This window comes from Anser cygnoides, chromosome 8, assembly GCF_040182565.1.
Source record: "Anser cygnoides isolate HZ-2024a breed goose chromosome 8, Taihu_goose_T2T_genome, whole genome shotgun sequence".
NCBI classification, from domain to species: Eukaryota; Metazoa; Chordata; class Aves; order Anseriformes; family Anatidae; genus Anser; species Anser cygnoides.
In genome coordinates, this window is record NC_089880.1 from 18,890,119 (window position 1) to 18,905,409 (window position 15,291).

Sequence of the window (15,291 nt, forward strand, 5' to 3'; positions counted from 1 at the left end):
CCCCGGTACTTCCCGCTCCACACCCCGCGGCTGCCGGCGGCCCCGCAGCGCCCCCCGCGGCTGCCGGCGGCCCCGGTCGCGCAGGCGCTGCGGGGCAGGAGTTTGGGACGCGCCGGAAAGTTGGTGCTGGGTGTGCCGCCGCCGCCGCCACCATGTCGGGCTCCTCCAACGTGGCGGCCATGAAGAAGGTGGTGCAGCAGCTGCGCCTGGAGGCCAGCGTGACGCGCGTCAAGGTGAGGCGCGGGGCCGCGCCGCCATTACCGCCCGGGGGCCGCGCCCCGCCGCGCTCCAGGGGGCGGCCGGCCCGGCGGCCCAGTCCCCGGGGCAGGGCGGGGGCCGGGGCCGCCCGCTCCCCTCCGGCCCTCCCGGGCGGCGGCCGGGCTTCGGCCCCGGGGGCTCCCCCCCGCCGCCGCCCCCCCGGGGCTCGGGCCGGGCCCTCTGGCTTCCTGCAGCCGCCCTTGGCCCCCGGGGCCGGCCGGAGCGGTGCCCCGAGCTGGGTGGAGGGGCCTCGCTGCCCCCTTCATCGCCTGCCGCTGGGGAGGGGCTGCTCCCAGCGCAGCGCTGGCCGGGCGGGCTGCTCCGCCCGGGTTTGCAACAGGTTGCCTCGGCGGGGCTGTAAAATGGAGGCTTCGCTGCGAGGCGTGCCGAGTGCGCTGCGTTGTGCGTTCTCGGGGTGCGACCGGGCCGTGTGGAGCCAGAGGAACTCTGAGCAAACCGCACGCACAGGATACCAGCGGAGATGCTGCTTTTGAAAGTTTGTAATTGCTCCTTCCAAGTTCAGAGTTACAGCAAAGAAAAGCAAGGAAGTTTTTGCACTGTTCTGTTGTTAGGTGCAGCCTATGAAAAATAAAATTCATACATTATCTCAGCATGAAGATAGCCTTCCAAGGGAAGATAAAATGCCAGCTTATTCAGTAGAGGGTCTTAAACTACAGGCCTCATTTAAAAACAACTAGAATAAGGGTCTTTGTGTATTTAACAAAGCAATCTTCAAGACAGCTCATCTTTCAAGCTTCACAAAGGCATTTTTAACATTAGTTTTCCAAATTATTTCTGTAATATCGCACAACTTATTGACTGGCAAAACAAAAAATCACAGTGAAACTATTGTAGAACATCTACTTAAGCTGTATTGCCGAATCATTTAACAGCATTTTATTTTTGATGCAGTTACATCCTCTGTAAAGAGGATGTTCAGTGAATACTAATTAATGCCTGCTTTTATTATGACTAGGTTTCTCAGGCCGCAGCGGACTTGAAGCAGTTCTGCCTGCAGAATGCACAACATGATCCCCTACTGACAGGAGTGTCATCAAGTACAAATCCATTCAGACCCCAGAAAGTTTGTTCATTTTTGTAATTATGTGGACTACTTTAGTATCTTTCAGTGGTAAGTTCTTGAATTATGATTGATAAACTTTGTTCTGTCATTAAAAATAGCTGGCTTTAAGTAAGACTGCCTTTGTTAAAAGTATTCAGAAGAGTCATCTGACTTCTGCAGCTGGTATTGGTCTAGATCCCCATTTTGGGTCCCTCTTCCCATATTGTGGGAGGTAGCTCTATACTAGATGTATGCTGTTCACAGGTATTGAGAGTAGTACTTAAATGTTGCAGAGCTTCGACCAGTTTCTGTAGCAGAAGTAGTGGGGGCCAGCTACTACTGAGCTGCTATATGGTCTGACCTGACTGTAAAGAAGTTCTGCTGCAACTTCCTTCTGTGTTAAGGGTGTTATTTCCTTCTTCTCACATAGGATTACTTTCCTGAAGAAGTATGTGGTGAATGCTGATTGTTGTAGGTGAAGCGGACTTAAGTTCTTAGGACTTAGTTTTTAAACTCTCAGAAAGCACTTCCAAAGATAGGTTAGTGATGGTCTCAAAGAAGGGTCCCTATCCCCTCTAGAACACGCCCTGACATCTAAACCAAGAAGGAAAGTGTTTGGTCCAAAAATTTTATCACTGCCCAAGTGCTTCTCAAATGACTCAGACAACATAACTACAACAAGGACTGCAGTTTAAATAACTAGAAACAGTTGAATACACATTTGGATTTTCATTCCTAAACTTTTACAGGTTCACTAACATTGCTGCTAGCATTGTGAAAGTGACTAGATCTGTCATCGTTTGAAAAATCTGATCAGATTTTAGACTGAAGTTTATAGAGGGATCAGGTTTTGATCCACAGAAGTCTCACTGAGACTCTGAGTCACAGCGATTTGATATGTTGCACATAGGAAGTGCATGGAAATCATCATGTCCCTCTTTCCCATTGCCTCAACTTCCATCTACCAGGGTGTGACAGTAAACGTTATTTTCAGATCATTTGATACGCAGTTGACCACAGCTCATGAGATTCCTAAGGATTATGAATCTTAAACCTTAAGAATTCTGTTTTTGCTGTGGATCTACATCACCCAAAGAACTGTAGTTTGTTAGGCTGTGTTATGTAGGCAGCTTTGAAGAAAGGTGATCACAATCTGATTAAGTTGTTAAAATTTTTCTTTCTTGTTTGGCAGCTATTCACTACCCTCAAGCAGACTGTAAAAAGCTTCCAAATAGTCTGCGTACAAACAAGGTGGCTCATGCTAGTAAAGCTAGCAGAGTAATAACAATATTGAGGTTTATGCTTAATGATTTAAAAAAAAATCCATTACACATTCCTTCCATTATCTTGAACGATTTACAGCAGTGTCACTGAAATGTGTTTTAGAGTTCGTGTAGCTTTTAAAGTTGTTTCTATCATGCATTTTATAAACTATTCTTAGATAGTATTCCTGGACTGAGTTGTGCCTCCAGTATTGTTGCTTCAGCTTTAACCAGTAATTCAAGAAAGCCAAAATCATTAAGTATTATGGACTGCTGTCCTATAAAAAGCCAAATAAACTAGGGTTGAATCACTGCCACATACCGTTCCCCGAGTTTTGCCACATAGTATGGATGTCAGGAAATAACTTTGTTCTCATGTGCACACAAAGGGCAGAACAGATTTAATATTTTTCTTAATTATAGCCCTTGTTTTCAGATACTGGAATGGAACATTTGTTTCTGCTGATGTTACGGGCCAAAAGTCATTAGAACAGCAATTTTAGTTACACTACCTACATGGAAATTTTTATTCCTTCACTGTCCAAGCACTTCCTCAAAATAGGCAATTTCTTAGTTGTAATCCTGGTGTTTACAAGATGAACCAAGAGGAAGAGGAAGTGTAATTTGTTAGTTACCCAGACTCCCCCTGCTTTTCAAAGATGAAGTAGATGCTCACTATTTCTGTAGGCATCAAGTGACAGGGAAAAACTTATTTTGCCCTACTACTTAAGATTTAGCTTCCAAGAGACACTACACTTCAGTTCTTTTGTAATAGCTTTATCTTCTTGTACCCCTGGGGCTAGCTTTATTGTTTTAAAAGCTTATTTTGTAATTTACAGTTCTATGAAATAGCTGTGGAAAAGGGTGTTTTTTTTTCTAACTAGCTGCCTATGACATACTTTGAAGGTACATGTTCTTAGGCATAGTGTTGCTTCATACATCTCTAACTACCTCATTTTGGTTTTGTTTTTCAGATCTTTTAGCATCTTTACCTAGCTGCTGATGTCTGTAGGGGCAGAGTGCCTCAAGGAGTGGCCTGGTTTGAAGTCCGTACAAAAGCTTAGCTTTAATGTGCCAAATCTAACTGTAAAATTGCTACTGTTGTCAAACCTCTTACCATCTACCTCTCCGAATGAACTGTATGCTAGTTACAATATTTCTGTTTCATGAGGGAATCAGTTTTATATACCAAGCAAAAAATAAAAATGTTTTGACTTAGTTTGGCGTTGACGTTACTGTAAGAAGTTGATTCACTTTTAGATATATTGATACCTCACCAAGTTACTACATCACTGTGCAGCAGCTAGAGAGTATGTCAGAGTCTTAAGTATTCTGTGCTGCTGCAAGTTTGCCTTGGGTTGATATTCTTATAAAACAATGAGGCTTCATTATTATACTTAGAAGCATAATAGAACAGGAAAAAAATAATTCAGCTATACAGCATACACATTAAATAAAGGCAAAGAGTAATAAAACCATGATTTTCTTTAAAGAGCAATTCTATTGAGCAGATGGCTTACTTTGGGCTCTTTAGGTTAATAATAAAAAGCACTTGCAATAGCTACATCGTGGAAAGAAAAAGTAATTCAAAGAAAATGGAGCTTTTAAGCTACTAGTGAAAGTGCAAACTTAAGGCAGAACAGTAAGTTCACTCTGCAGGTAATACCCTCTCAAGCATAGCTATCAAGGCTGAAAAAAAGCATTAAGATTTTACTGAGAAAAACCCTGTTTGGAGATCTCACCCGCTCAACGCTGGCTTTATGAATTCTTTCCCATCAGAATTTCTTAGATGGAGTGTTCTGGGTATGCATTTCTTCTAGATATCACTACTTAAAAGAGTGATACCTGTAGTAGTCAAGCCCCTCACCCCCCCCCCCCCCCCCCCATTTAAGCAATGTAACTATTTTATGCAAGATGTTAATGAAATGAAATACTGTTAAGACTTCCCACGTTGCATACATCTTTCTCAATGTTCTCTATGCAGACCATTTTTTGAGAACTAACACTGCACTGTCAGAGAACAGCATACTGTAAATTAGCATCTCTAAATATTTCTCTTACCCGATTAAGATGTGCAACAGCTCAGTTTAGCTGCATAACAGGAAAAAAAAGCTGTATAAGTGAAAAATAGTTTATTCTGATAATATTTTTTAACAAAATACTTTCTCTTCAGCATAGTAAAGTCTAATTTACAGCACATCAGCAGTCATGACAAAGCTTCAGTGATAGCAAAACTACAGGCTGCTGATTACCATAGATCTTCCTGCTAAACTGGAAAAAAAGGCACAGTCTTTTTGTCATGTCAGATTTAGTTGCAACCATAGGAGGAAAAAAATATGCAGTCCTACTTGAACTGTTCCTGTAGAAAGTTTTAATGTTTACAGTTTGTCTTTCTGTAGCCAGATGCTGTTCAGTATCATTATTACTAGTTTTGAGTTTGAGATGATCCACAGTTCAAAGACGCATTTCTGGTCATCAACAACTGGCAGGTAGAGCTGTCTGTTATAAGTGAAATTTTCTTCTACTTGTGTCCATTTCTCGACGCTGAAATTTAAAAGAAAAATTATTAACCAGCAAATTCAAGCAATGATATACAAAGATGACCACTCCAATTTACACTAGTGTAGGCAGTGAAATGCATCACAGAGTAGGCGAGTCTCTATACTCAGCCTTTCAGGACTAGTAAGGGAGAGAAACTGGAGATCAGTTGCTTAGAGGAGTCTTTACAGACAGTAGACTTAGTGTCTTTAAAACAAAGATTATACACATCTTGGACTACAGCAGAAATACTGGAATTTTCCTTCGATACAGCTCGAATACTCACTTTCTTGTAAGTTTTTACCATGGAATTGCAGTTGATAGGCAAAATGACTGGAGAAGTCTATCATTAGATAATACTTCCACTTTACTTGAAGATTTGGAAAAGTCAGCATTAATACCAAACAGAACGTAAGAATTAATGTTCATACAAATTGCTTAATTGTTTTTACATAAAAATTCTTGCACTGACCTTCCACAAAAAAGGGCTTTAATCAAGCTTATTAGGCTTCCAGTAATAGCTTATACCAGAGGAACGTTTTTCACTTTTGTTTATATCTGTGTATTTTAAAGAACTTACATCTGCAACTAAGTAGTCGTGGCATATTGGCACTTACCATCCTTGCTATATAGCAGAATGCTTCTACTTTACATATTTGTCAAAACTACCTCTCAATGTTAAATCTGTTTTGAGAAGTGCATTTATACTTCATACTGCTTTTTTTAGGCTGAGATTTGTGGTTACATTTAATGTCAGATTTATTATCCCCTCCCAAGCAGGCCTAGTATTACTTAGACATACCTTATGAACCCATTCATATTCTCCAAATTTGGAATCAAAGGTTCCTTTTTGAAGGGACCTCAACTTTAATGTAAAACGTGGCCCAAGTTCTTGAATTCCCACTTTCTTTTCACTCTTGAAGATATACCTTGAGGGAAAAAAAAGCATTATTAGGTGCTAAGTTATGAGAACATTATCTCCTATTCAAGAGTTTTGGGCCAAATGTCACCTGTGGAATCTGAAAAAGATGTAGTCTCGCTGGTTGTGAAACGTCGCTACTTGTCTTCCAATGAACTGAGGATCATGTGGGAAGAGAGAAGCAAACATGCGACCAACAGAATGGCCAAGTCGTGTTGTAAAATTATTCAGGATTACTTCAGGTACATGTTCTGTGGGCTGCTTCCCTTTTCGCTGGAAAGACAGTAATAGATTAGAATGCAAATAATACATCGTATGCAAAATTATTTCAATACATTATCAAATAAAAGTTTGAAATAAAATAGGGTGAAGACAAGCAGGGCCTGATAACATGCCTAATTGTTTCTTGAAACAATTTGTATATCTTCGTATGTAAGTAAAGCAGATAGTGGTAACATCAGGATCTCTGGTTTAACACTAAAAATTTAAAGAAAAAGCACAAAAAATAATTTTGTATTTCCTCTCTCCTGCGCCAATTTTGACTCCTGACTGCACCCGCTACAGAAAAGAATCAGTCTGTAAGAGGACTACCTATAGACTACCTACCTGTAACAGGATGCTGAAATCCTCTGTACATACCAACTAGCAGTATTTGGGCAGTCCTTAATAAAAAGATTAAATTTAAAAAGTACTTAATTCAAAAAAGGAGGAAAAGAAACACTTTCCTGCAAGTTATTTTGAGTTAAGTAAGCAATACTTACTTCAGAAGAGGTGACAGGGCTGTAAGAATAAGAAAAACTAGGATTTATTCAAGACTAGGAACTGCATCTATTGAAATCTTGCATACCACTTACTTTGATATATGTATCCTATCTTGTATTTACACTGGGCATATGCTTTCCCTGGTATTTACTGGTATGACTATAAAAATAATTGGTAAACAGCTAAATTCAGCACATAACTATGAAATTTGAAGTAAGCTGCTTACAAAAGTAGAATATACTGGTCCTTGGCCTCCTGTTAGCTTATGAAAAAGCAACTTTTCAAGATCAACTAAACCTTACGAAAATTGCAATTTGGACAGTGCAAGTAGACTCAACATATTTAGACTCTATTTATTTTTTTTTTTTAGAGCCTCACCTTTATTTCTTTACGCAAGCGGACGCTACTCATTTTAAAATGAGCAGTTGGACCATCAGGCAAGTGACTTAAAACAAGACCATCTGTTCACAGAGTTAAGAAAAAAAAGTTGGTAAAATTTGACACACAGTTTACAGAGGAACGTGTTCTGTAAAACACAACGTGACATTAGAATATTATATCCATTAGCTATGCCACATTAACAAGGTTTCATTATGTTTTCCAAAATACATTCATTAACTAGTTAGCTAGGGTTCTGACACATGGACATTAAGTTCTGTTTCAAAAGCTAACCAGAGTTGTCTTCTATTAGCTTCTCAGTAATTATTTATCAAGTCAGCAAAACTAAACTTTCTAATCAAAAAGGAAAATTATTAAAAAAAAAAGTTAAGTTTACTGAAACAGTAACATTTATCCATACACTACAAACTAAAACAAAAAGCACTTTAATAATCTGAAGTTCCATTAGCCATCAGATACTCAGATATTAAGTTATACATCAGATATCAGATATTAAGTTGACACAGTGATTTTTAACTCTGCAGTTACCCTGTAAGCTGCACAGTGAAGCAAAAATCCAGAAAAAAGTAGATCTTAGACATACACTAATGAAAAAGTTTTTCTCCTAGCAGGCCTAGAGCTATTACTGTAGAGCTATTACTGTATCTTAGTATTTACACAAAGGATACTTGGTATTTTACGATCTTCATTAATGACGATTAAATCTGTGAAGTCCCTCGCAATACACTGTGGAATAATCCTTTTCAAAGCCAATCCTCTTCGATAGTAGACATGCGAGTTAGGTATAACCGTAGACAACTGTTCACAGAATCTCACTGTTCTCTGTAAAAGATGAGTTAAATTGCAATGTGGTCAATACAATGCCAAATTCAAATACCAGGGGAGATGGAGGATTGTTTATTCTGACTGCCCTCCCCTCCTTGATGCTTATAGGGATACTAGAAATAATAAACCATTTGAAGATAAACTACCAAGTTATTTCTGTCACTGGAAAGTCACTGGAAAATTTATTTGTACTCAAGGCTGCAGCACATGAGGGACTTACTTTTTGGAATGTATTATTTTCTTCTCAACCACAGTAAAGCAGGAGAATTATGAAAGCATAACCCCCATGGGTTATGCTCAAGTTTCTAGAGAAACTACTTGAGGTGTACTGCCTCCAATTTTTAAAACCACTTCTTTTACAAGTTTTCACAAGTGTCAGAAATCTCCCTAATTAGGAGATGCACCTAATGCACATCATCTGCATACAAAAACATAAACGTAAGGTTTTTTTTTAATGAAGGAAACAATCAGTGCTAAAGAAACTAATAGACTGCATACACACAAAGGTTCTTGAGAGTCACTAAATTAAACAGAAAAAACAAACGCATGGAAGCTATAGTTTTCAGTTTGGTTGTTTTTCTATATAAGATTGTATGGAGTCATCATGGGCTTATACATCATACCATAGTCGGGAGACAAAAAATTTGATCTTCCCTGTTAAATTACACCCATCTTGAACAGTGCTAGAACCAAAAGCATGGCACTGGTGACCAAAAAGAATCTAACAATTTAGCATTAAGGTATCTCCTGGTCATCAAGTTTTCCTTGTCTCTACATAGAGCCTACAAAGAGTTTTTTAAAGTAATTTCTATACCAAAAATGTAGTTGACCAATCACAGTATTTATAACCAATTCATTGGCCAGAACGCTCCAAGTAAAGCATACAAACCCCACGAGGTCTGTCTGACGTTGTAATAAGAATCTTGGGAACTGTCTGTCTGTTGAAGTATGGTGCAAATTCATCAGTTGCTTCGTCAAATGCAACCTGAAAGAACAGCAGTCTTGTAAATCTACCATTTATGAAATAACTGAAGAACAATTGTTCAATCTGACCTAACTTTTGATGAAACTGAATTTAATAGGAAAAATCCAAATTCACAAGATTATCCTGTAACTAATCATCGCAAAACATGGTTATTACATTTAGAAGAGTCTAGTGTAACAGAAGTTGACAGGTTTTGCTAACAATAGCAGTAGTGCAAAAGGCGATTATCTAATGGAGATAATAAAAGAAGGACATCACCTCCTAGTGAACCCATCATGTGAAAAGTAATCCATTAACACCTTAGCAGGAGAATAAAGAACAATAAATTTTATCAATGCATTTTAACTTGCTTCTTTGGAAAAAAAATGCATATGCAAAAATTAAGCAGTTACCTCTTCATCATTGGGATCTACAGTTGTCTCATCATAAACTCTCTGATTTTCAATAGTCTTTGGAACAGCTTTTGGAGGTGCCTGAAATAAATGTAGGTTTATTAATGTAACACATTCATGTAGCTTTAAAGTGCTATGCATAAACCATACTACCATGGGATTGTTTTTTACATGGAATTACAAGTATTTTTTATTTTGCGCCAACTTTTAAGAAAATAAGTTACAACATCAATAAGCATCACTAGCAACATCATCTTGATTAAAAATACGCCTAAGTATTGGAATGCCTGAGAGCATCACATGGAGGGAGATCATCACATGGAGGAAAAGCACCACTAGAACAGCAACACTGCTTAATTCAACTGTAATGAATGAAACACAATTCCAAAGCAAATAAAATAAAATAAAATGTGAGAGATGTGTCTATCTTTTGTACTGTGGAAGAAAAAAAGATCCACTTCCAACAGCAACACATTATATCCTTAACACCTACAGTTTAACGACAAATAGGATACGTTATTTGCCCCGTTTACTATTGTCAAATTATGATAATACAGGACCTCATAACTTGTTTAAGCTGTCATTATGCTTGAGAAGTAGTTTAGGAAGAGATGCCAAACCCTTGTCCAAGGCTGAAAAAAGTAGACGACTGGTCTGGGCAGGGGCTGGGCAGATTGGTTGCTCTGGTTTATAAGAGTATTGCTTATGAGAGTGTAATTCCTAGCTATACCTACACGATGCCTGAAAACCCACACCGAGAGGCTTGGACGGGACGGGAGACGGCCGGGCAGCACCTCAGCTCGCTCCCCCCAGCCCCTCACCGCAGCCACAGCCCTCACCTTGTCACCGAGGGCTTCTCGCTCCTTCCTCCGCTTCTTCCTGAGGGCCAGCTTCTCCTGCGGGGGCACAGCGGCGTTAGCGCGGCCCGAGCCTCCCTGCCCGCCCTCCCCTCCCGCCCGCCTGCCCCACCTTCCTCTGCTGCTGCTTCCAGCGGACGAACATGAAGTGCCGCCGCTGCTTGTTCTTGATCTCGGACACGCTGAACGTCGGCGGGAAGAGGACGCGCTCCGGGGCCGGCGGCTCCGCACCGCGCTCCGGGCCTGCCCCGGCGGCCGCCATGTTACCGACACCCGGCCCCTGCCCGCCCGCCGCCATCTTGCCTCGCCGCCGGGACCCCGCGCTCTGCGCCTGCGCGGCCGCCCGGCGGGCGGGGCTCGGGGGGCGCGTGCGCGGCGGGGAGGGGGCGCGCGGTCTCGCTGCGACCCCGGGAGCTGCTGGCAGGGGTCGGCGGCTGTGCGGGGCTGGAGGCGGGCACCGGGCCCGGGCTGCCCGGCGCGGGCATGGCCTTTTGTTTCACTTGGGGTGTCTGCAGAACGGCCCAGCTCAGTGCTCAGCAGGGAAGAAACCCTGCGATGAGAGGTGTTTAATACAAATGAGTACCGCAGCGCACCTTATAATCAGGCTTAACAACATGGAAATGGGAAGCCTTCAACAAACACGACGCACTGGCGGGTCTACATACGTGATACTAATATCCTGAGCCTGCAGTGCTCTACCGCATGCACACGTTTCAGGCGTTTGCTCACAGAGCAGGAATGAATTAACTCATGGCAAGCATCTGCTTGGAAGCTGCCATGGGGTTTTGTCATAGAATCACAGAACAGCTTGGGTTGGAAGGATCCTTAAAGATCACGTAGTGCAACCCCTTGCTATGTGCAGGGACTTCTTTCCTGAGATCAGGTTGCCCAAAGCCCTGTCCAACTCAACTTCAAACTTAAAATGAAGGGGCATCCACAACTTCCCTGTGTAACATGTGCCAGGGTTTTTTATCATAACTTCACTGCAAATTACTTTTAGTCCATTAAAAGCTCTTAAAGCATTTTCTTGAAATGAGAACCCCTACAAGTAATTAGAGATTTAACATACGTAAAACAGGAAATGAGGATTTCTGTTCCTGACCTAATTTTCCAGCTTAAACTCAGCACCTCGGTGGAATGGATTAGTTTCATTTGTCTCCAGAATTGTCTCAAAACTTGGAATATGTCCACTAATTTTATTTACAAATAATATTTTGCACTACTAGGTTTCTTTTACTAGAAAAACTGAAAAAGAAATGTGTTAACATAAATGCATGAAGCTAATGGAAGAAGATCTAGAAAAAAAGATGAATGAGACAACATCTCAAATCTGCTTCTCCTGTCCTGTAAACTAATTAAACTGTGTAACTTGATTTGCTTCATTGAGGTTATATCTAATTAACACAGAAGTAAATGAACGATCAGAGGCCTCATTACACACAGTCCCATATTTTTCTGGCCTCACTCCCGTTTTTGTCAAGAGAAAATATTTCAGCTATCCATAGAGCCTTAAGGATAAGTAGTTTCCATGGTAATTAAGGTTTGGGGAATTTAGTTGGGACTATGTTGACTAAGGACTTTCTGTAATTTTATCTTACCAGCTGATTCAAATATTAGATATTGCAAGTGTATCTCTAGAAGTCATTAGTAGAGATTTTATTCACTGCTGTTATTAGAGCTTTTAGGGAATTCTGAGTTATTTGTAGTTTCAGATTCACTTGGAATCACTGCAAACACGTATGGATGGCATGATTGCGTGAAGCTCAGTGAGTGCATATTTGTGAAAAAAAAAACCAAACATATTTTTCTCAACAAGAAGGGAGACAACTTCCTAATATTATTCATAGGCTTTTCTTCCAAGGACTCACAGGAACAAAATAATGATACACAATAATACAAAAACTTACTAAGGCAGAGGAGGGACCATAAAAAGACACCAGAGACATACTTTGGATCTGGTAAAAGTAAGATCACTAAAAAGGTACAATTATAACTTCAGTCGAAGGCCTAACTAATAAATGCATGCATATTATTGATTTAATTTCTTCATAGAGACACTGCGGGTCGCAGGGTCTTTTGCTTATTTAGCTATGAATTCTATGTAAAATAATAACAGTTTAACCAAGAAAGCACCAGTAGCTTTGGTTTGTGTAAACCAGCACGTAAGTTCTCCACTGGAAAGTAATGAAGGGAAACATTTATTCCATGTCAGCACTAAGGAATTTTGGAGGAAACCTTTCTGTAAACTACCACTGACTGAGTTGCAGCAGTGGAAGCATTGTTTTGTTTTGTATTGGTTTTTGTTTTCTTTTTCTTAATTTCATTACCTCAAGGTAGACAGGATGTCTTCAAGATTCACTATACTGAAAAAAATGCCCCAGAAAATGCAGTGCTCCAAACCAAATGGTTGTCTATGTGACACAGACTACAGGTTTCTTTCTTTCTTCATAAAAAATGTTCTAGTTGTTGTTGTTTTACCTGGAAAATAAAAAGCTGTTTAATATGTTTTTAAAATTGATTCATTTTGACTATATTTATGTTACCTCATTAATAGGGCAAAGCAGTTGAGGTTAAGGGAGGAGTGACTGGTTTTCCCCCCAGGACAAAATTCTCCAGGGTTACACATTTGGAAATTGTATTGTCATGGATCTAGACCTGGCTGGGAGAGGGGAAACAAGGAACGTGGGGTCACCGCAAAGCACCCATAAGCTGTGAGGTGGTTCAAGGTTCCCTCAAGGGCCGGCTTTGCTGAGGCCTACACTTAGGGCTCATAAAACCTTCTGCAAAACCTGAGATTTCCATTGGTGGTGAAGAATCTATCTAAACAAAGTTAGTGCTATGTACAGGTAGCCAAGCTGAGGCAGGGAGGCTAACAAACTGAGGCGGAACAAGGCGGTGCGAAGTGGAACTACTCGCTGGGCCTTGCGGTGCGGCTGGTTGCGTACTGCGGTGGCAGGCGTCCTCTTCAGCTACCCAGAGGGCTAACTGGCAGGAGCAGATTGCTGAACTACGCGACTGTGCTCTTCTCATTCTTGCTCATTTAAAGCAAGTTCTCCCATGCCCTCATGGTGCCGTGTGGCTAACGTAGTTGTACCCCAAAGGTCTGTTTTTTTTTTTCGTTTGTTTGTTAGGCCTTTAAGCACCTCAGCCTTCAGACTGCAGAGCAGTTAGTACAGGAGCTTTGATCATGTTGAGCCGTACCAGGCCCCTCAAACGAGACATTCTTCACACTCCTGCTTGCAGCCTCTGCCTGCTGGCCGTATAGCAAAGCTAGAGACAGTAGTTTTCTTTAACTGGTAGTTCAGAAGTCAAAGTATTCACATATGATATAGGAGACAGGACTTTCCAGCCTCTGGAGATTGAGAATCACATCCTTATTTTCAATGGAAATATGAAACCACAAGCCCTCAGGTTTTACAGGGCTGAGAACTTTCTTCATTCTTCCAATTCAAGCTATTGCTGCAGTGCTGTCACATGGGAGATGGGCATCAATACCATCACTTTTTGAGAGAAAGCCTGGATTGTATTTTGTAGAGAGCCTAGGCTTGTGATGTTTGTTACATGGTACCAAGAACCTCTGCTGTAGAAAGCCTCTTGTTCATCCAACTGTGCATAAGCATTAAATAAATGTTCAGCTGCTTAGTTCCTTCCAGACTGTTCCCGGACTAGGGCATACCCAGAGCTGTTTCTGTAGGGGAACATTACGTAGGGAAGCAAAGTAAAATTACAAGGTGCCTGTGCTGGAACTGCATGGGTAGTTTTCAGGATCATCTGTTTGGGACTTACAGGCTTGCATTCCTTAGTAGATCTTGTTTACAGTCTTTAATTTCACCATTTTCAATCACCCAGGGCAATCTCTCTAATGGATAAATGGGGATCATGCTCGGTGAAGTCAGGTATTATTTAACGTTTCAGGATGAACACTAGATCTTATTATGTGGTCCAAATACCTGTACTAATCCCATAACACAGAAATTAATTATTTTCATGTGCTTTTCTGGGTTACTTTTCTTTACAGGATCTGGGATGGGCATTTGGGGAAGAAGGTATTAGCTGTTATACAAATGGAAAAATGAAACAAATTGGCCAAAAGAAAATTTATCTTCTGTATCTATGAATTCAGAATGCCCAATGTGAGACACACAAAGCTGGATATTTTGAGAATACCTAGCATCATACATTCAAATTACAACTATGTTCAATTAGTTTCACAGTTAACTTCACCATGTTCAGGATCATTCTAGCTATCAGATTCCAGAAGGCTCAAGTTCAGGACTCAGTAAATGAGGAATGTAGGCTTTGTGTCTGTCCCTAAAATTAAAGTCTGTGTTATACTCCTATCGGTGTGTAAGAAGACCACGTGAAAGCTTCTTGGTCAATTTTCATTCTGTAATGCCGTAGCTTTTGAGAGTTTCTTTAGTCTTCCTGTTTTTTTACAACTTTTGTGTAAAAAAACCCTTGGTATAAGAAAACAATGGTAAAAAAGGAAAGGCCCCTTTGAATAGCAGCTTGATGTTCCAGATTTTATGATACCACCACCACCCCTCAAATAGGTATTACAAGAACTTGCTGAGAGTGCACTGGCTAGGTTATTAATGAGGACATTAACAATTTGGACCCCTGTATGGGTCTCTGACAAATACCACTAGAACCAGTCACCTTTTTGGTGGACCTTGCACTGCTGATCACCATCTGTTGTACCCAAGAGCCCAGCCAACTACGCAACGCACCCTACGGCCCACTCCATATTTTACCTCTTTGACTACAAAGACGTTGTGGGAGACAATGTTGAATGCCTCCCTAAAGTCAAGGTAAACAGCATCCACTGCTCTTTCCTTTTCTGCTGAGCCAATCTTCTCATCAAATGTTTGTCCTTGGTAAAGGCACATTACACTGGCTGTTCCCAGCCACCTTTGTGTCCTGCAAGTGCTTGGAAATGGCTTCCAGGCGTATTTGGTCCACAGTCAATCTAGGGACGGAGGTAAGGCTGACAGACCTGTGGTTCCCTGGATCGTCCTTCTTGCTCTTCTC

The 15,291-nt window shown here is 41.1% G+C and overlaps 2 protein-coding genes across 2 annotated transcripts; one reads left to right on the forward strand and one right to left on the reverse strand.

The window, feature by feature from the left end:
• Nucleotides 1-66: 66 nt before the first annotated feature.
• On the forward strand, nt 67-3,801 carry GNG5 (G protein subunit gamma 5). The gene is made up of 3 exons (XM_067001197.1): nt 67-233; nt 1,235-1,390; nt 3,558-3,801. The coding sequence occupies exons 1-2, from the start codon at nt 153-155 to the stop codon at nt 1,358-1,360; spliced, it is 207 nt and encodes a 68-aa protein (XP_066857298.1). The 5' UTR covers nt 67-152; the 3' UTR covers nt 1,361-1,390; nt 3,558-3,801.
• Nucleotides 3,802-4,700: 899 nt separating this feature from the next.
• On the reverse strand, nt 4,701-10,595 carry RPF1 (ribosome production factor 1 homolog). Its single transcript, XM_048059082.2, has 9 exons — nt 10,373-10,595; nt 10,243-10,299; nt 9,404-9,484; nt 8,916-9,011; nt 7,870-8,023; nt 7,181-7,263; nt 6,132-6,313; nt 5,924-6,050; nt 4,701-5,127 (listed from the first exon to the last, which is right to left on the reverse strand). Exons 1-9 carry the CDS (start codon nt 10,556-10,558, stop codon nt 5,086-5,088), a joined length of 1,008 nt encoding a protein of 335 aa, XP_047915039.2. The 5' UTR covers nt 10,559-10,595; the 3' UTR covers nt 4,701-5,085.
• Between the last annotated feature and the right edge of the window lie 4,696 nt (nt 10,596-15,291).